This window comes from Melampsora larici-populina (assembly GCF_000204055.1).
Source record: "Melampsora larici-populina 98AG31 unplaced genomic scaffold MELLAscaffold_3, whole genome shotgun sequence".
Taxonomy (NCBI): Eukaryota; Fungi; Basidiomycota; class Pucciniomycetes; order Pucciniales; family Melampsoraceae; genus Melampsora; species Melampsora laricis-populina.
In genome coordinates, this window is record NW_006768767.1 from 1524682 (window position 1) to 1544570 (window position 19889).

The window sequence follows — 19889 nt, forward strand, 5'->3', positions numbered from 1 at the left end:
TGTTGGTAATCTCTTGGATGAATCATTGACTGATCTTGATTCTGAGTCTAAAGCGTTTGAGACTTCTTATATCAACCTTCAATCTTCAAGCCAAGCTGAAGTTATGCTTGAAAATTTGGCTGTCTCTTCCAAGGTTGTCTCTCCAACAGGCGACTATTCACAATAACAAACCTGTTGTAGCAGTCGAAGCTAATGTTCCATCCCCCCTTGCGCCAGCGACCAAGGCATTAGAGTCTCGGGCTGATACTTTTCAATCATTGGATCGCGTTGAAGCTACAATCAAAACCTCCCATGTCATCTCCAAGAGTACCATCGAGCTCAGCAACCCAACTTTTGAAGACTCGTCTGAGACTTGAGCTCTCTTGGCCCCTGAAGATTCAAATTTACCCCCGGTGGCTGTTGAGTCCAATGTCTTACCCAGTATCGAGGCGCAGTATCAGGTGTTAGAGTCTCACGACTTGACCATTGGATTGACAAATGACAGCTCCAACGATGTTACCAAATCTGAGAATAAAGAATCTCCAACATCTGAAGATTCGACAAATCAGCTGATTACCTCAATAGTCGCAATCCTGATCCCCAGACCAAAGATACAATGCCACCATCAACATTCAATGCATGCAATCTAACGGTTACGAATCAAAAACCAAACCAACAATCGATCTGGTCAAATCTTTCTCCAACGGAACACATGCAGGATTCAAAGATCGACATACCAGAAGGAAGGCTGAAGTTATAGACCGAGTGGGTTTTGCTTAATCATACCTTCTCTTCAGTCTATTTTTCGTGATCCTAAAGGAGTCTTGACTACAGTTTTGTATGCATACATCTTTGACATATCTCCATAAGATTCAATTCGGGAGATGACTCGGTTGTTAAGAGCTATGAAACTCTTCTATCTTAAAAATATAATCCAGGAATGTATCAAATCTTGAAGCTAAACCAAAAAGGGGTTACCTCACTGCACATACATTACGATTGCTAATCTAAATCTGAGACGCCTTCACCGGCCTCGCCGGGGGCTGATAGGATATTTATCAAAATACCAATTCAATTTTTTTGCATTTCTCACTTAATAATTCTTATATCATAGCCGCACTGTGACACCATAAGATAGGATTCAATGAACTTGTGAGAGTATGACACTATAAGATCAGGAGGATCATATCATTTTCCTTCACTTTTTAATGCAAGTCTCATATCATATTTGCGACGCTCCTGGGGATCCAGCAAAGCATCACGTGCCCCTGACAACTGCAAACAAAGTTATATCAGGACCTATCCTGAAGGTGTGGATTAGTACGTGCTTTTCAAACAGATAACAACGTACATAAGACATTTCCATGTGACTTTTTGCATTCCCTCTGTCAGGGTGGATCATCAAGGCTCGGGATTTGTAGGCAGCACATATCTCTACATCAGTTGCACCTAGAGGGACTTGGAGGACCTGTAAGTTACAAAAGAACTTTAGCAGGGAGATTCTTCTTCTTCCTCAAGTATGTCAAAATTTTGGAGAAGCTTACTTCATAGTAATTCAACTTCTGAAGATCAGATTCTCGCTCTGATTCAATAACATTGTACAGTTTTCTTCATGCACCACCCACAAGGTTCAAAAGATCAGCTCAATTCAGATAACTAGTGATATATTGCTCTACAGTACCTGATTTTGATATCTTTATCATTCAATAGGAGGGAAGAGTTCAATCTCTTGGAGGCGTCTTCTAAATCATGCTTCACATATGCCATAAGACCGGTTATCCATAACTTCTCTTCTTTTGTCAACGAAGGCACCTTGGGATTGTCTGACACTGTTAACGCAACCCTGCATCAAATATTACAAATGTTAAGCTACCACGTCTTAATTGTTTCAAGACAAGGGAAAAAGCCTACACAACTTCCCCTTGAGCTTCAGTCAATTTCCCCAATCGTAAAAGTGCCTCACTCTTCCAATAAGACCAAATCGTGGGTAACGCCTCAGAAGCCATCTGAAAGCGAGAACTTTGTTCCCTCTGAACCTTGATGATTTTCTCAACCACATTTGTCCATTTCTCACATTCTCGATCGTATTGGATATCACATAAAGACTGATGTAAATAGTTTGCTTCTGCAAATAGCTTTGAAATCTTACCCCACCAAGGATGAGAAAAGGTTATGCTCAAAGGGCTGTCCCTGTTCCAACACGGCTCCAGTGCCTCCAATGCTTGATCCGGCTGAAGCATTGTCAGGAAACACTCCGCAAGAAATAAAGAAATGTGTAAATGTGAGGGTGTCAACCGTGTGTTGGAGTCCATAATTTCAGAGAACTTGCGCTGTGCGGTGTCATAATCAGCTGTAAGAAAAGCTGATAGTGCTTGGTGTGCAAGTCCTTTGAGTGCGTCCTCAACAGATCCCAGACCATGGTCAATTAATTGTTGGGTGCGGAATTGGCTGCTGTCCATGTTGTAAGGCTGGACATTGGCTGAGAATGGTTGCAGAGAGATAGGGGAAGTGGCTGGCGGATGTGTTTTATTGATTTTCCAGGTTGATGATGAGTGGGGCTTGGTAGTTGTACAATTGGATTTGCAAGCTGTAGTGTACATACATACGTCAGCATACATCCCTTTCAACATTAAGTTTGGTTATCATATGTAAGTGTGTATCATAGCTAAAGTCTGGCTTGCCACAAGTTTTGTAGTTTGCAGGAGAACAAACACCAAAAGAAGCATTTGGACATCCGGTGAGTATGTTATGACTGTCATCCATATCTTCTGTTGTTGTTATTATCTGACATTGAACTGTGAACTTTTTAGGAATGCCTGCCAAGGGAAACCCAGCCTTCAGAGGGGCCACGAGAGGTACTTCAAATGTGCCCTTGACTCAGACAGACCCGTTGACGAATTTTGCCCATGAGAATTTAGAGCAAGTTGGTCGAAAGCTTGTGAGTGATGATGTTCTACAGTGCACCCAATCAAGACGTAGAGTACTGAATTTAGGGATTCCTTTTTAGTTGGCTGATCATCATGATCTGGACGTGAGTTGACTGTGTATTCCTCTTTTTTGATATCAGTAGCTCACCATCCTGCTTTCTCACAGCAAAGATGCAACCTATCTTTTGTGCAAATAGATGCTTGGCTTTCCCAACAGCAGGTCAATGTGAAGTACCTTCAAGAAATTTTGGAAAAGCTCGAGGTGAACTACATCTCTGCACCTGCAGGAGTAAGATTGATTTGCCCAAGGCATATGAATACTGAAACATCTGATGCACTATGTCTAGAAAGATAGCAACACCACCAAAGAAATCGTTTCCAGACTTGTGGACCAAGGTGCTCAAAATGGACAAAAAACAACCCAATCACAGACCCATGCTCAGTCTCAATTGGCTTTACACACCAACTTAGCAGATACTATAGCCACAATTCAAAGCAAGGTGAGGCTTGGAATATCTCATATGTGGGAAGTATACATATCTGGTTCAATCAACTGACTATGTTTGTGTTTTTTAGATTCAATGTTTACATCAAGAGGCTCGGCGAGAAGTTTTGAACCCATTAGAGTTTGAACGCACCAATATAGTTCAGACAGTCATCAAGAAACTTGGGGTTCATGGTATTTTGGAGAAAACTCTACAAACATTGCGGGGTGAAATTCAAGAGTTTATGAGGGGTGCTTGTGCTCATGTTTGTAAAACAAAACTCACTAGTGATGACCAGAATCTTTTGAAACTTTCTTTCTCTGAGGTTATCAACATATTTGCTAGGTTCGGGAAAGCAGCAAAACAAAAATACATAATGAAACTAAACATTACAAAGAACAGTATACAAAAGACCTTGAAGCCCAGCTAGGTAAGATCCATGCTATCGTGACTAACAATCATCAACTGCAAAACCAGTTGCAAGGCAAGGTACTTCCATTTTGAGTTTTCTATACCGGATGGTCAACATAACATAAGCTCAGTATCACCATTTTGTTTTACATCTTAGTTGATCCAGGAATGTCAACATGAGCTTGACGGTAGGTTGAAGTGTGAATTTCAAAATCTTGAGAATCATTACAACCAAGGAAACCTGAAAGTTAGTCATAAGTCATCCTTCTGCAGTGATTCACACATAGTTTGATTTCTGACTGCAAGATCATTTTAAAACTAAAACGTGCATGAACCAGTTGCAAGCACAAATAGATGAATTCCAGAAGATAGTTGACAAGTACAAAGTGAACATAAAATCCAGTACCCTGGAGGAAATTCAACAATTTGAAGAAAAAATTATATCAGATATGCGCAAACAACACAGACAAGATGCTGAGGGACTGAGGGGAAAAGTATTGCAGAGTTTATCTTCATTCTGGCTTCTGCATGTACTCATAAACATGCCCCTTATTACCTTTTCCTGTCTCAGTTGAGTTCAATACAAAAGGATCTGGCGGATGGTGCAGATATAGCAGAGAAAAATGATAGGGATCTTCAAAAGGTGAATGTTTCAAAGATAAATCCATATCTCAACTCTTCTTGCTTGTTCTGAAACTTTCTGCTAGGCTTAAACACGACTATCTGAGCTACACGATTTGATTGCATTGGAGGCAGAGCACCATGCCAACCCCAACAACCAGCACAAGAAAAGCAAGCCCCAAATGGAGGCACTGCACAATGTATGCCAGCTTTTCTCAAATCATGACGATGAAATCACAATTAGCTTACACCTTTTTCCGCCTGCGTTATGTGTGGGGTGCAGCTCATTAGATGCGAGGTGGAGGCATTGGTAGCTTTGCGTGGCCGTCAGCAGCCGCCTGATGTTCAGCAGGACCAGCATATGGTTGATGTTGAACACACTGACACAAGGCAACCAAATCTGGGTGACAATACCAAACAAAATTCTGCCGTCATGGAAAAAATGAGCAGCATTCTTGCAGCATGCAACAATCTTGCACAAAGCTGATCTCCCGGATGTATAAATTATACTAGAGAACAGGCAGACATGCCTGCAATGGATGAAATACACCTCATTGTCTCTTGATTACTCACACCAACTATCTTGTAGAGTGCCATAGCATGATCCACCAATTGAAAAATCAAAGTATACAGTGACATGGTATATTGATACATCACATCATGTTCTTTGCTTTGTCTTCTAGAATAGAATTTGATTTTCATTAATTTTGAGAAAAGTAAAACAAACCACAAAAAAAGAGTCAAGAAAGACTACTAAACTCACGGATGAAAATTAAAAATGTAAAATTGTTCCTTTTTTTGTATGCAAATTGTCTGATGTGTAATAAAAAAAACCTTTACAAAAATTAATGTCTTTTTAATAAACTTGAAATAAAGTAAGTTTAAAGAAATGTAAACAAATTTAACAGAATGAAAAAAATTGTATAGATCAGATTTCAAACCCCCCCTTCTCTGATTGTTACATTTTTTTCTGAAAATAAAGACAAACTATACGAAACTAACAATGTATATATTTATCAGATTTTGATTTTTTGATTTTTTGATTTCATTTTTTTCTTGATGATAGGAAGAAAACACAAAATTCAAGGGATTTCATCAAATTTGAATGATCCTATTCCATACCTGGAATTCAAGTTTTTTTGGTTTCATATGTATATGTACCCATAGAATCATGAATCCAGTTTCATAACTATTGAGATTGGCTTCTGATCATCTATAATGTGAGGATTCTCATTGATCAAAAGATACCAAGGACTTGTGATCTGTATATATACTCAATTAACTGTAGTTGAAACTTGTAAGTGATCCATGTTCTTGATCATTACTCCTACACTCATTTTGATATTTTCAATTTCTCAATTTTCAAGTGGGGTTCAGAAGCGGAGTGAAGGACAAAGTGAAGGTTGAAGTCAGATCGGAGATCGAAGTCAAAGTGGAGGTGTAGGTCAAACTGCAGGTTGTGGTCGAAGGCGAGGTGCAGGTCAAACTGCAGGTCATGGTCGAAGTTGAATTCAGGGTGTACGTCAAACATGGTCGAAGTCGAGGTCAAATTTGAGGTGCAGGTCGAAGTCAGATTGAAGGAAGTTGAGGTTGAGGTCAAATTTGAAGTAGGTTGAAGTGCAGGTCGAAGCCCAAGTGGAGGTCAAAGTCAAGATCCAAGTCAAATTTCTGTGTACATAAGTTTTCAATTTTTAATCTTTGATTCCTAAGCTTAAAGTTTTAGTTTTGATTGTTGTGTTTTGTTTTGTGATGTTTCTAATTTCTGACTTGTGAAGGTCTAAGTCAAGGTGGAGGTCGAAGCCGGATTGAAGGTCGAAGTTGAAGTGCAGGTTGAAGTTGAAGTCAAGGTGGATGTGGAAGTGCAGGTCGAAGTCGGATAGTTCAGATTGGAGGTCGAAGTTGGATAGTTCGGATTGGAGGTTGAAGTCGGATAGTTCGGATTGGAGGTCAAAGTCAAAGTGTAGGTGCAGGTCGAAGTGCAGGTCAAGGTCGAAGAAGTTCAAGTCTGAGACATACACATATGTAAGTTTTTATTTTTTAATCTTTAATTCCCAACCTTGAAGCTTTAGTTTTTCATTTTTATGTTTTGATTTGTAATGTGTAATTTCTGACTTTTAGGTCTTGTATTTTGGTTTCTGACCTCTAGTATCAGACTTTTTATTTTTAAGATTTAATTTTTGGGCCTTAATTTTCAAGTATGAATTTAAGAGTTTTAAGCTTAAGCTTTTAATTTTTGGCTTTTAATTTTGTGGCTTCAATTTTCAATTACACAATTCACGAGGAAACCTCGGTCAGCAAGGTCCGAGGTTTTCCTTACCCTTGGATTCTTCACACTTGATATCTCCTCGAACTAATCTGACCGAGGTTTATTGAACTCGGACAAGACCCACCAATGATATAATTTCATCAGGCTATACGGTCCGCCTATATTGTAACTCGGGTAAGTCTTACCATATTAAACTCGGAAAGGACTTTCTGATGTTAATCCACAATATTGCCTTGGACAAAATTTGTCTGATGGTATATATCATCGATCGTGTGCAGCCGAGTTTGACTCGGAGCAATGATTTCCTCGGTACCAAAATGCCCAAGATATCCTTGCACATATCTCTGTCCGATGTTACATCGAACATTTACCTCGATACACAATTATCCGATGATTCCTCGGACACACATACCCGCTGTTAACTCGGATACTCGTATCCAAGGATATTATGCCGGCGGTGCCACAGCCCCCAACTACTGGTCACTGGCAGGCCAGTACATCCAATGTCTCCAAGATGTTTTCAACAAAACTTCAATTTGTTTTCAGCATAACATCCATCTGCTATCAAGATGTTTCTGGGTCAGTTACCAGCAAAATATGTCATACCACCAAAATTGAGATGATGTCATACAGCATCATAAATCTGTACAAACCTGCTCCTGTATTTCCCCACCAAGAATATATAGTTTATTAACCTTTGTGACATAAATTGACTGAGTTATTGAGGTTCAAAAAAAATCACGGACAAAAGATACTATTTTTGTACTATACTTAAGTATTGATCCTGGAATATCTTCCAGCTTCATCAATATACATACACACAAAAATTGATACTCCTTTGAAAATATGTTTCCCCACATTTTTGTCCTCTAAAGCCTTCCTGTATGGGCAGTATTTCTATATGTAATTGTGGTGTGTACATGAGCAGTTAACATTTTAATTGATTCTTTGATTCTAGGCAGGATATGGCAAATGTTTTGGCATAAATCTTGGTAAAATACCATTCATATGTATATCAATCAAACTCAGAATGATTTTGGCAATATTTCCCTCAAATTTGTCTAGGGGCAAAGAACTTCAGAAACTCAAACTTGCGGACACATTCAGGAATTACATGTAGAAATACTGCACATACAGGAAGGCTTCAGGGGACAAATATGTGGAGAAACATATTTTCAAAAAGATTATCAATTTTTTTGTATGTATATTCATAAAGCTGGAAGATATTCCAGAATTAGTTCTTAGGTATAGTACAAAAATAGTATTTTTTGTCAGTGATTTTTTTTTCAAACCTCAATAACTCAGTCAATTTATGTCACAAAGGTTAATAAACTATATATTCCTGGTGGGGAAATACAGGAGCAGGTTTGTACAGATTTATGATACTGTATGACATCAGCTCAGCTACAATATGTGAATCTTCTAATCTTGAATGAATTTGGTGGTGCTATCTTTTGTTCAATTGGTTTTGAATGTAATTACCTGGTTGCATCAAGATTAGAAACAAGTCCAAGGACAGACTGTCTCATGAGGTTTTGCTTAGCCATGATGTGGTTGGTTAGTTGATCGGTTGATTGAGCTGGAGAGACTTGTGATGCAGTTTGTGAATTGTACTTGTGGTTCAATCAACCTTTGAAGTGTGACCAATTGGGTTGGTGATACTTGTAAATGTGGATTTGGTCTTGAACCGCTTCATACTGCTCTGAGTGATGGCTGCAGCGCGTAAATTTGACTTGCTGTGCTAACATCCCAATCCGCTATGTGCATACTCTCAGGAAGAGAGCGGTGGCGGATCAGTTGGGAGCTGAACCCCCAAAAAAATTGTAGCAACAGCGGGGCGGTCTGCCCCGTAGCCGCCCCGCGCTCACTTTTTGTAGCGGGTTGCTTCAAGTGTTGGTTGGATCGAGGAGACTGCATTGCAATGCACAATGGCCTGTCAATGTGCTGGGGTGCGTTTACATCAGGCCAATTTTATTTCTGAGCTGTGGATGCAAATACCTTTGGCACATTAAATCCAGCCAAATCATGACCTTAGCTCATTGGGAGTTATACATGAAGAAATCATAGCTTGGACAAAATTCATTGCAAATGTCAACCAGAGATTTCAAGAGATCAACCATGTAGTAATTTGATTTTTGTCTCAATTTTGTTTGAATCTTGCAACCATGAATTGTCCAACTTGATTTTATAAGATTCTGTATTAGGATGCCCTTGATTGTGATCAATCATGGATCACAAAAGAACTTATTGGGGATGAAAAATATTTTATATCAGTCATTCTATCCATGTTGATGAAGTGAGAAATATAGTAACATAGTAATTTTCATAGATCTTTATTGCATCAAAAACACTTGAAAGCTCTGGTGGGTACGGAGCACAAAAAAGAGGTGCCTGCCGCCCAATTGGCTAGTCTTGTTTACCTCTCCACACCATGTGTTGGGGACCTCTATTTCTCAACAAGCTTATCAGTATCTCAAGTAGGATCATTGATTAATGGTTGTCTTATTGAATCACTTGATCTCCATCCAGTAATACAAGCTGTGACCCATGCGCACCCCAAAAGACTTAGGTGCTTCAGAATATTGAGTTCATCTTGATTGCTTTGAAGTCTGAGGATTCATAAAGTATAAATATTGAAATGCATGGCACTGAGAATTCATATAGATCAAATGATAAATCATACCCATATGTATAAGAAAGATTCCAGGACAGCTCCACTGTCCCATCTGACTGGCTTAGTTATTTGGATTGGTCTCAGATCTTTGTCAATGTCAAGCGTAGGGATCAAACCCGGGGGACATTTGCAGTAAAGTTGCTTGGGGGTTCCAATCACCTCTTTGACCATGAGATGACTGTAAAATTGAATGTACCTATTTGGCAAGGTGTTTTAGAAATCAGGTCAAACAGTTATCTCATTCCATCTGATATACACAGCTCACATCTCCTGTCAAAATTTGTACTCTTGGACATATACCCAGATCTATCAGAACAAGGTGGCCTTTTAAGATGACAAATAACTTGTTCCCTATTTCCCACTTCAGATAATGCTGCCTGGAATATGATTTTTGTATGATGGGGTCATAGACCCATTGATAGTTGTGCTTTTGATTCTAGATGGTTTGATTTAAACAAATAGACTATAAACACATATGTTGAACAAAAGTCATCAACTTGTGTTGAAAGCATCATAAGTGCAAAAATATTTTGTTTACAATGGTGTAAACCATAAAATGCCATAACAATGACTTGTGATGAAATGCATGTTGTCAATGGCATCCACACCAACCAAATACTTTCTAACTGAAACATAAAAAGCATCATCTTCAATACTATAATGCTGAATATACAATACTTTTGCTCACATGTTGGATGACATACAAAAAAAATGACCAGTGTTTCTGGGGCCCCATCAAACAATTCTACCAGATACATAAGGTATGTGTCCAACCGGGAAGCGGGTGAAAATTTTCATTCATCCATTCACTGTCTCAAAAATTGACAGATGGTTCAAAATTCCAATACTTCCCTGCAACCAACCATCTTGCCTTTCAGGCAAAGCAAAGAAGCCTTCAATACCTCAGATGAACCATGCCTGGGACCCACCTCCTTCCAGAAAGCTTGACTGTCTCTCCTTCAGCCGTACAGTACCACATCTCCACACCACTGTCTGTTGTCACTGCATTCCAGAACATGGAAATCGGGGTGTTAAACTGGTTCACTGCAGTAGATGTTCAGTTGGGTATCTACTCCTTACTGGAACACCTCTGATTTGGGGACCATGCCGTGCCAAGGGGATTAGAAGCTCACCACCAGATGAGACCCAATTCCCCCAACGTAATGTGGAAAAAATGTTGAGGTGTGCAATTGACACAGACAAGACAATTATTTTAAATTGCATCAAGAATTAAAATGACATCATAGGTTAACAAAGAAAATTACACAATTGATTACCCCAATGTGATTGACCTACAATTCCTTATAACAGTTATTAACCAATTCTAGTTTTACTTTTCATCCCCATCTTTGGGAAGAGAAATAAGGAATTTTAGACTTTTGAATCATTTCATACTATAACATTAATACTGTGTTTTCTTTTATGTTTTCTCTTATAATCAATATTTTAGTTCTTCAGAGATCAGTTATCTAAGTCAATCACTTATAACTAATCATATTATTATCTGTACCTTGTTATAGGTACTTAGACTATCTCATTATTTGATCAAACATTTCACATTTCTTTATGTTCTAATCAAGTTGTTTACATTATTAGGTCAGAGTCACTGTTTGAACAACTTGTATTTGATGTTGTGCTGATACACTGAAGAGCTTACTATTAGAATATAATAAACTCTTTGGGAAGAGAATTCTTCAGAGATCAGTTATCTAAGTCAACAACTTATGCATAATCATATTATTATCCATACATGGTTATAGGTCAGAGTCACTGTTTGAACAACTTGTAGTTGATCTTGTGCTGATGTGCTGAAGAGCTTACTATTAGATCTCTGATAGAAAACTTCTGGACATTCTCAAAGAACCTCATTGCTGGTATCAAACCCAGGTGTCAAACAACCTTGAATGTCCAATACCTATGTTGAACCACCTCAAATCAATTGTCCTTCACCAACTCAATTTCACCTGGACCATCCAGGGCCTCCGCTTCCCAGTATGACCTTGCCAGTGAACAAGAATCAGAAGATTGGGGCGGCAGTTTTGCATGGACAGTGCCAAAACCCATAAAGCCGGTTCCATCAGTTCTGACGGGGGGAAGTGCTCAGACAACACCAGGTGGATTTTCAGCCCGTCAATTTTCTTGTGGTCTCAATGTCACTGCTTGGCTTGTAATTTTCACTGCACCTGTCAAATTTGCACACAATAATGGAGTCGGGACATACTCCAACATCATCAATGTTTCAGATAACAGTTGGCCAGACTGTTTTGGTAGAGCTGCCTGGGCTGCCATTGCACAATACTGCCACAGCATTAATTTTCCATTACCCAATTTGTGCCACCTACAATACATATAAATTTTATCACTGGCCTTTTTGGACAAGTACATATCAATTGGTGTTGGAAAAGACCACATGTCATATGATCAAATCCAAACATATGTCCACAATTGGGCTAACCACAAATCTACGGTTGGACCTGCAGCAAAGTGTAACATTAGCTCAATTTTCACCCTCACATTTTACCAGAAATCAGTTACATCTCACAAATATGATAGGTTGTCTTCAATATCCATGCATATGACTTTGAAGGAGTACCTTCAAGATGAGCCTGAGTATGGAAATATTGTCACCAAAAAACAAATAACCACCACAGGTCAAAACTCAAGGCTGATTAAATTTATATTCAGGTGTCTACAAAGACAATGATGAATTTGAGCGGGTTCAAGACACCCTTTGACTATCACTTCAAGAAACCAAAAGAACACCATACCTGCTCCAATCTAATGCATCCAGCGACATAAGTGTCACTTCAAACAGCTCTAAGATTCCCACATGGTGGTGCAACCCTTCAAACTACACCCTACCACTCTGGGGTTCTATTCCCGATTTTGATGTCACCCAGGATGGTGAAGAACCACAGGAAAGCCACCCTGTTGTCAAAGACATGTTGTTTCTTTCTGAAATTGCTGGCTAGTATGTTTTGAAATCTTAGAGAAGTCAAAGAGATGCAAGGATCTGGAATAGGACTCTTTCACTCTGGACAGATTTACAATCTTCGGAAAATGAGATCCCTGCCTTCCATTTCTTGGAGAAATTGAAATTCCTGTCTCCACTACCTGGGCAAATCCACACGTGTTACACTGGAAGAACATCATTTTACTTGCTTTGCACTTTGAACCTGTAGCTCAGGAACCAAACATAAGCTTTGGATTTCCTTCAAAATGTGACCCAATGTTTTTCTTCAACAGGCAGAGATATAAATTGAACCTTGGCGGGCAAGCTTCCATTCCAACAAATTAGTGACATATTCCCTTCCAGTAATTGGAAGATCAAAACAGTGGGCAAATCCTATTTGAAGGTTACATCATGTTGCCAGACAGCACTTGAAAGGGACCGCTCTGTTGAAATACCTGGAGGAGTGCCAGATGAATATCCATGCGGCAAAACTTCTTACTGGATTCCATAACTTTGTAGCTGGACATCCTGGGGTACCTGTTCCTCTTGCTCAGCTCATTGAAAATTTGAGGACAGCCATAAAATTACCGATTATAGTATAAGTAAAGTACACTGATCATACCGGGTTTGTTTCTAGGTGGGTTTAATCGACATAGTTTCCAAGAATGCAATTGCATCACCCTTGCCTAAAGACATGTGGGCCATTGAGACAGCCCAGAACAAGAATCCCAAGAAATATGTTAGCCAAAGTTCAAAACTCCACGCTCTACTCTATCATGGGCCCTCCAAGCTTGGTCTCACTAGAAATTTCTTCTGTACAAAGGCAAAGCTTTGTTCAGTGAAATATCTGCAGACAGACACCTTCTCTCAGGATTCCAGATGGTGGACCACAAGTTTGTCATTTTGAAATGGTTGTCTTGCTGTGTATTTTAGTCCCAAGACGTGGTGGTCAGCCAAAAACACAAGGGAGAAGGGCAAATGGGTCTTTGAATATTTGCATGTGTGCTATCCATTGTGTGAAGCAATAGGGTTACTTCCAGTACATTGAAGAGCACATAGACCAATGGTTAGAGAAATGGGGATATGGGAAGTATGGATCCAAATCCCATGCAAGGGGGGATGAAGCAGATTTTGATGATGGGGTGTCAGATATGATCTGTTTGACTCAAGTCAGTTGTTCTTTGGTTCATTGTTGAACTTTCATCATGCCAAATAAAGAAGACTATGTTCAGAAGTACGGATTTTTCTGTCTGTTTAGACGCAGAGGTTATTATTATATTGGTTGTGTGTAGGGCTGCAGTGTTTGTTGTCTGTTTTAGTCAAAGATGTTGCATCTGAAGACTTGATCCTGTCAGAATACAATGCTTTTTTGACAAGTTATATATCTCAATAACAATATACTTGTATAGTTGGTTGATAACATGAACAATGTGTTTATTGTTTTTAGCACCCTGCTGTCCAACAAATATTTGTTTTTAATAGTTTAAGCAAACTTATAATGATAGATCAAGCAAAAAACCAGGGAGTTCACTGATTTTGGCGCACCGCCTTCCAGCAAACCTTGCAGGCAAGAGAAACAATTATTAGAAGTAGATATCAGGTTCATCAATGTTGGCACACTGCCATTTGACCAACTCTAACTGATTGGGGATGTTTTGAGAAGATGTGGGCAATTTTCGAGGGGTATTTATATTGTTTGAGAAACACAGGCCCAGCCAGAACCAAAACCGGTAGTAGGCAAGGTTTTTTTTGAATGGAGTGAAATCACTTTCTTTGACTTTTTGATTTTTTACCTTTGGGTGAAAACACTTATTTGAGACTTTTTGATGGGAGTATCTAGAAAAGTTTTAGAGTTGTAATCTAACATAAAAAACTATGACTTTCTGCAACTGTTGCTTAATTCATGCTCCAATTCTGTTTCTCAGCTGGCTACTGTTCCTTCCGTGTCACACCAACACCCAAGGCGGAGCAACCCTGACACCTATCAACTACAAAACAGCACTTCAAAGGCTACTCCAATCCTATTTGCTTGCAGCACCTCCTCATCAGACCCTCACCAGGTCAGTACAATGCAACTCGCCTACTTCCTCTTCACAACGGTGACCAACAACTCTTGCTGCCAAGGTGTTACTTTGCTTCAAGATCTCTCATATCCAGTCACTCACAGTACTATGCATCAACATCCTACCCAGCCTACCAAATTGCACTGCTTTTCCCAACCCTTGATCCATACAAATGCTACCCTTGCGCTTGCATCAACTAGCCTCCTTGCCAAGGTTCACAATGCTGGACCCTTCACATGCTTGGCTGCACCTTTCAATTGCCCGCTGGACATTGTACCTTTGCTACAAATCCATTCTCTGTCTGCCTCTTGCCACTCTGCCCTCACTACTAGCCCTGTTGACTTATATCAAGCAGGGAGCTCAACCAACTCTTCCACTCAAACTGAGTTTGGAGTCCCTCTTCTTTCACGTCATTTATGTAGGTGAGTTGGTTTTCTACATACTTCTATCATCCTATCAGCCATCTAATAAGTATTTGTTTTGAAGTTGACTCATTAGGGCATGCTGCACCTTCTCACCTTAGTGGATAATCCGACCTGCTTTGTCTCTTCAAAGTATCTTACATGTACAATAAATTTCTTTGAGCACTTCTAAAACTGACGGACCCAGCTATCATATCAAAATCAAAATCAAGACCGAAGTGATTTATTTCAACTATCATATCAAAATCAAAATAAATAGGTAGGTGATTAATGCAATATTATTCTATCAACATTGCTAATGTGATCTGCTTGACTGTTTTCCAAATATCATAGAAGCAATCAGTCTCTTCAACTAATAATGAGCCTGTCACCCAATTTTCAGTATCTCCCTCACCTGAAACAATTTCAATGGAACCATCAGCTTCATTTTGTTCACCACTTCCAAGCACTACTACAAACAATAAAAATACATTGCCAGCAGTTGTGATCTCTGTGATTGTAGGAAGTGTGATTTGATTTCTTATAGTTATAGGATTTTTAGAAGATTGTCTTCAAAAACATTGTTCAACTTCAAGTAATTTATCAATCAACGGGGACCCGTTCAGCTGGTTTAGCCAAAAAGCATTACACAAGAACGCTTTTTCAATTTGCCCCCTTTTCATGGGGCGGAATGAAAAACTTGAAATTTGGTTTTTTGATTACCAAACACTCAACTGCAGAGCTCATCGAAAAGTTGAAATACAGGGGCAAATAAGGGCAAAAAGTCTTTTTGGTCTCAAAAACAGCCTCAAGGCTGTTTTTCAAAATTGACGAGTTTTTGATCAAAAACGGTTTTTGTTTTTGATGAAACAAAGTTACCAAACGCCGGTGTTTTTGATGAAGATCAAAAACTGTTTTGACCCAAAAACGGTTTTTGGCTTTGGTGGCGTTTTTGGGTTCCAGCCAAACGGGCCCTAGTAGTATGAATACAACTACTGCAAGTACCACTATACCTTCTTTTGGATATGATTTTTCATCTGATTCATTAATGACGAGTAATGATCAAACCAGATCACAAAGTCATCAATATCATTCAAAAGCAAGTTTAGCTGGACATTTGCTTTATCATACAAATCATGAAAACAAATATTGTCATGTAAAAGAACAGCTCTTGGATTTGGGCTCATGTGCTATGGGAGTCAGTCTTACATAAATTTTTGCTTCTTTGTTGTTATCCATAAAAGAAAAGGTCTAGGCTAGATATAAACCAATAACAACTTGATTTTTTTCAAGTTCTAACCATTTCAGTTCTTGACTTTGTGTGTCCTGCATGTTTCCATTTTCCACAAAAAAGTTTCATTTTGACAAAAGTTCAGTCCAAAGATTGATAATAGAATTGAAGGATAGCAAAAATGGACTACTACACCCAAATTCCATCTTGTTTTCTCTTATCTTGTGATCCAATATTTGTCCCTTCGGCTGTTTTCCCTACATATTCTGATTTTTCCATAATGCCACCTTCAACTACTACTCCTGCTCCTATCACTAATAAAGCAATCAAAACAACCCAAAAATATTCAAACCAATTAGAATTCAACGGGTGGTGGTATTGCATCAAAATTTTGAATTCAATTTTCGCAACATGAGCAAATTTGATGATCCAATCTGTCTTATTTGAACTTTTTTCTTGATATGTCTCTTTATCAGCATAAGAGATGTATACAAGGAGAACAGGAACAGCCAAAATAGGCACACCCTCAAATTTACCAAATTATCTACCATTTAAATCAAATGATTGTTTAACACAACAATGAAGAAATGTGGAGAATGAAAATTGTACAAATGATATAAACCTGTCAAAAGAAGAAGATCTTGCCCAAAATGAATGTGAAAACATTTGAAAGAAAGTTTACCTATCTTAATATTGCAATTCAATTCATGATTATGTAATTTGTTCCTTTGAGTTGTGTTTTTTGTGATTTTAATTGTTGGTTTCTAAAAACATGTGGACAGAACGTGCAAATAAGCGCACTGCCACTGTCAATTTGAAAGAAATGAAAGTGCTTACCAAACTTTCCCACCTTGACCCAACCCTTATTGGAGTCCAGCCTGTTTTATTCTCACATGAGTGACATTGCTGTAAGGCTCAGATGCGTGAGAGCCTTCACTAGTCACAAAAGGTAGCTCGAGAAGCCCAAAACTACCTATAAAACCCGTCAATCTATATTCCAAAGATAACCTGGCTCCAAGTGGAGAGTTCTCCTCCTATCAGCAACCTAATCTAACCAAAGTACAATAGATGAGAAAAGAGATAACAAGATAAAGAAAGGCTCACCTGGCTCCAAGTGGAGAGTTCTCCTGAGGAAAGGGAACTCTGGAGCCAGGGCACTGAATACAAGTAATACTACTAGCTACTGTCTAAACCCATACAACTATGTGTTCTGCGCTACCTGTAAGGGTACGCCCTTACACCCTCCCCCTCTAAGAAAAATTGAGTCTAGTCTGTTAGGCTAACAAAAGAAAAGAAAGAAGCAAAAAGGAAAAAAAATGGCATAACTCGCCCCACAAATTGAATATTTTAATGAAAAGAGAAAAGAAAACTATAACAGAAACAAAGAAACATAACAGAGAAGAAAAAGAAAAAGAGAAAAAGGAAAAGAAAAGAAGCCTGAAGTCAATTTGCTACTTGATGAATGTCGTGTCGTTTGAAGATCGTCATTGCCGCCGTCGCCACTGGTATAAAGAGGTAAACCAAAGATGTTGTGCTCACAGCGTGGCCTTGGAGTTGTTTTATACGAGTGTAGAGGGTAGCGGCGGTGCATACTAGGAGAGGAACTTACTTTTGGACAGTAGTCCCCAACATGGCCTCATCCTCATTGTCCGTCTTGTATGCTTTGAGTTTGGAAATGTGAAAGATTGGGTGACTCTTGTTGTCTTCTGGCAATTCAACCTCCTAATTTCGTCCGTCGTTGATTACCGTCTTGACTCGATAAGGACCATCGTAGCGTGCACGCAGCTTTGTCACCCCCGACCTCTTCCTCCCACCACCTGTTGTCTATCATGACTATCCACAAGCACCCAGTCTCCTACCTCCAACTGATTGCCTCCTTGTCGCCGCTTGTTGTATTGAAGGGCTTGATCCACCCGACTTAACCATAATTTGTCCCTCCAGGTTGCCCAGTCCGACCTCCTCTTCTCTACCCACTTGTGAGCATCGGTTTCCAAAGGTCCGGCTGGTGCTTTGGTCGGGAATAATCGAGGACGTCGCCCAAGGACAAATTCGAATGGGGATATCCCTGTCGCCGAGTTGACCGCTGAGTTCATCGCGTATTCCACCGCTGGAAGGGAATCCAACCATTTGCTGTGTCGGGTACTAGCTAGATGTCGGAGGATTTGGCCGAGAGTTTTATTGGAGCGTTCACTACGGCCATCCGCTTGTGGATGGTAGGCTGTCGATAATTGAACCTTGACACTCAGTTGATTATTGAGTTGTTGCCAGAACCGTGAGACCCAGATTTTGTCTCGGTCACCAATCATGGATGTTGGAGCTCCAAAGATTGCTAACCATGCCGCAAATACACGACGAGCGGTCCTTTCAGCGTTGTCCTTTTGTGATACTGGAATCAAACGTACAAATCCCGACAATCTACAAGTAACTAGCGGATCAGCGGCGGGCGCCGCGGCTAGATGCATTGCTCAATTTCGAGTTGCAATCCTGCAGTGCTCTTTAGTTGTTAAAGAGGTACTGATAATTGTATTGCATGCTATGCATTGCCTCTGCATGACATCAACCAAATTGTTCATTCAAACTTATGGTGAAATTCTGGCTCAATTTTTTTACCTAAACACTTCGATATTTGTTGATTGTCAACATTCATGAAACACATAAAAACAGTATTACATGATAATGTAACGGTCTAATAAGCAACATCAACTTCAATAAGAAAGAAACTACATTTTCCATTTTCGATCTTTGAGTTGTAGTATATCATCACAGTCCCTAACTCTGCGATTACAATTTTTTTTGTGATTCCATTGTTCCTTGGTTTCGATTTTTGCACTCGCACGGGCAATGGTGTGAGTTATTTGGGTCGAACATCCCAACCTAGTATAATGTACATTTTTTCCGTTCTCCCCGACCAAAACCTTTTCCTTGGAAGGTAGCGTATGGTGAAAAGTACTCTTCCCATCCCACGCAATTTGAACTGTATACTTACCACCCAAGTTGAAAGCAATCCGAAACTCTGGAAATACAAACCAGCCACCTTCAAGATAAAACCCCTCGGTTTGGGTGACTATCTTTCCACTAATGCAATCGACAGGGTACCATAAACAATACACTTTACCCTTGTCGTTGTCGGTATGTGGCTTGTTGTCAAAATTACCAAGAGTGAAAGCAAGATTAGCACTGAAGTCGAGAGGCCCAGAAGGTTGGAATTTCGAGGTCGATACGAAAGAAGGTACCCGGAGGTCATTAAAAAGCTGTCGAGCAATTAGGAATCCTTCATTGCAAAAATTTTGAAAACGAGAACCAATTCGGGCCCCAAAAGCTGGTAGATTTTTGAGGAAATCTTTGTATAGCGATTCAGAAGATCCCTTAGTCGGCATATAAGGCGATAAGAGAATGTCCGATGAAAAGCCCACTGTTTGTCCAAAACAATACATACGTCCATTGATGAGAGCACCGTTCGTCGTAATTCCAGCCACAGGTTTTGGAACCAATGATACATCCCTCTTGATTATTTCTTTTACTTCCTCCTCCTCAGTCTCTGAAGGCGGAAGCGAGGTAAGCGGTGACGATTCCCTTGATGATGGCGAAAGGGCAGTGAGCGGTGAAGAACCTCTGAATGGCAGTTGTTTTACATGAAAATTTAAAGTATTTGAAGACATTGCGGGATATGATTTTCTACTCAAGCTGGATACACTTCGTTCGTTTTCAGGATGGCTACTCGTATATGGAGTTGGTAGTCGTTTAAAAAGTTTAGTTGACATCATCATCAAATCGACATCCGCTTGGTGTTCTTGACGAGTTTCTTTGGTCATAGACTCAAGATCCATGTAATCATAGGTAAGTATAAGTTTCTTTGAATCTCGATCAACCAATTGCCC

At 39.6% G+C, this 19889-nt stretch overlaps 4 protein-coding genes across 4 annotated transcripts; 3 read left to right on the plus strand and 1 right to left on the minus strand.

Moving 5' to 3' along the window:
* Window positions 1-1167: 1167 nt before the first annotated feature.
* Window positions 1168-1985, minus strand: MELLADRAFT_59572 (uncharacterized protein; the record flags this gene model as incomplete). The annotated part of the gene is made up of 5 exons (XM_007405273.1): window positions 1168-1254; window positions 1331-1447; window positions 1524-1587; window positions 1661-1822; window positions 1891-1985. The coding sequence occupies 5 exons, from the start codon at window positions 1983-1985 to the stop codon at window positions 1168-1170; spliced, it is 525 nt and encodes a 174-aa protein (XP_007405335.1).
* An 806-nt stretch (window positions 1986-2791) lies between these two features.
* Window positions 2792-3821, plus strand: MELLADRAFT_59573 (uncharacterized protein; the record flags this gene model as incomplete). The annotated part of the gene is made up of 5 exons (XM_007404981.1): window positions 2792-2917; window positions 2987-3010; window positions 3073-3195; window positions 3254-3406; window positions 3483-3821. The coding sequence occupies 5 exons, from the start codon at window positions 2792-2794 to the stop codon at window positions 3819-3821; spliced, it is 765 nt and encodes a 254-aa protein (XP_007405043.1).
* Window positions 3822-10074: 6253 nt separating this feature from the next.
* MELLADRAFT_102351 (uncharacterized protein) lies at window positions 10075-11716 on the plus strand (the record flags this gene model as incomplete). Its single annotated transcript, XM_007404982.1, has 3 exons — window positions 10075-10124; window positions 10192-10528; window positions 11357-11716. The coding sequence occupies 3 exons, from the start codon at window positions 10075-10077 to the stop codon at window positions 11714-11716; spliced, it is 747 nt and encodes a 248-aa protein (XP_007405044.1).
* A 1070-nt stretch (window positions 11717-12786) lies between these two features.
* On the plus strand, window positions 12787-13512 carry MELLADRAFT_102352 (uncharacterized protein; the record flags this gene model as incomplete). Its single annotated transcript, XM_007404983.1, has 4 exons — window positions 12787-12912; window positions 12954-13055; window positions 13250-13264; window positions 13345-13512. The coding sequence occupies 4 exons, from the start codon at window positions 12787-12789 to the stop codon at window positions 13510-13512; spliced, it is 411 nt and encodes a 136-aa protein (XP_007405045.1).
* Between the last annotated feature and the right edge of the window lie 6377 nt (window positions 13513-19889).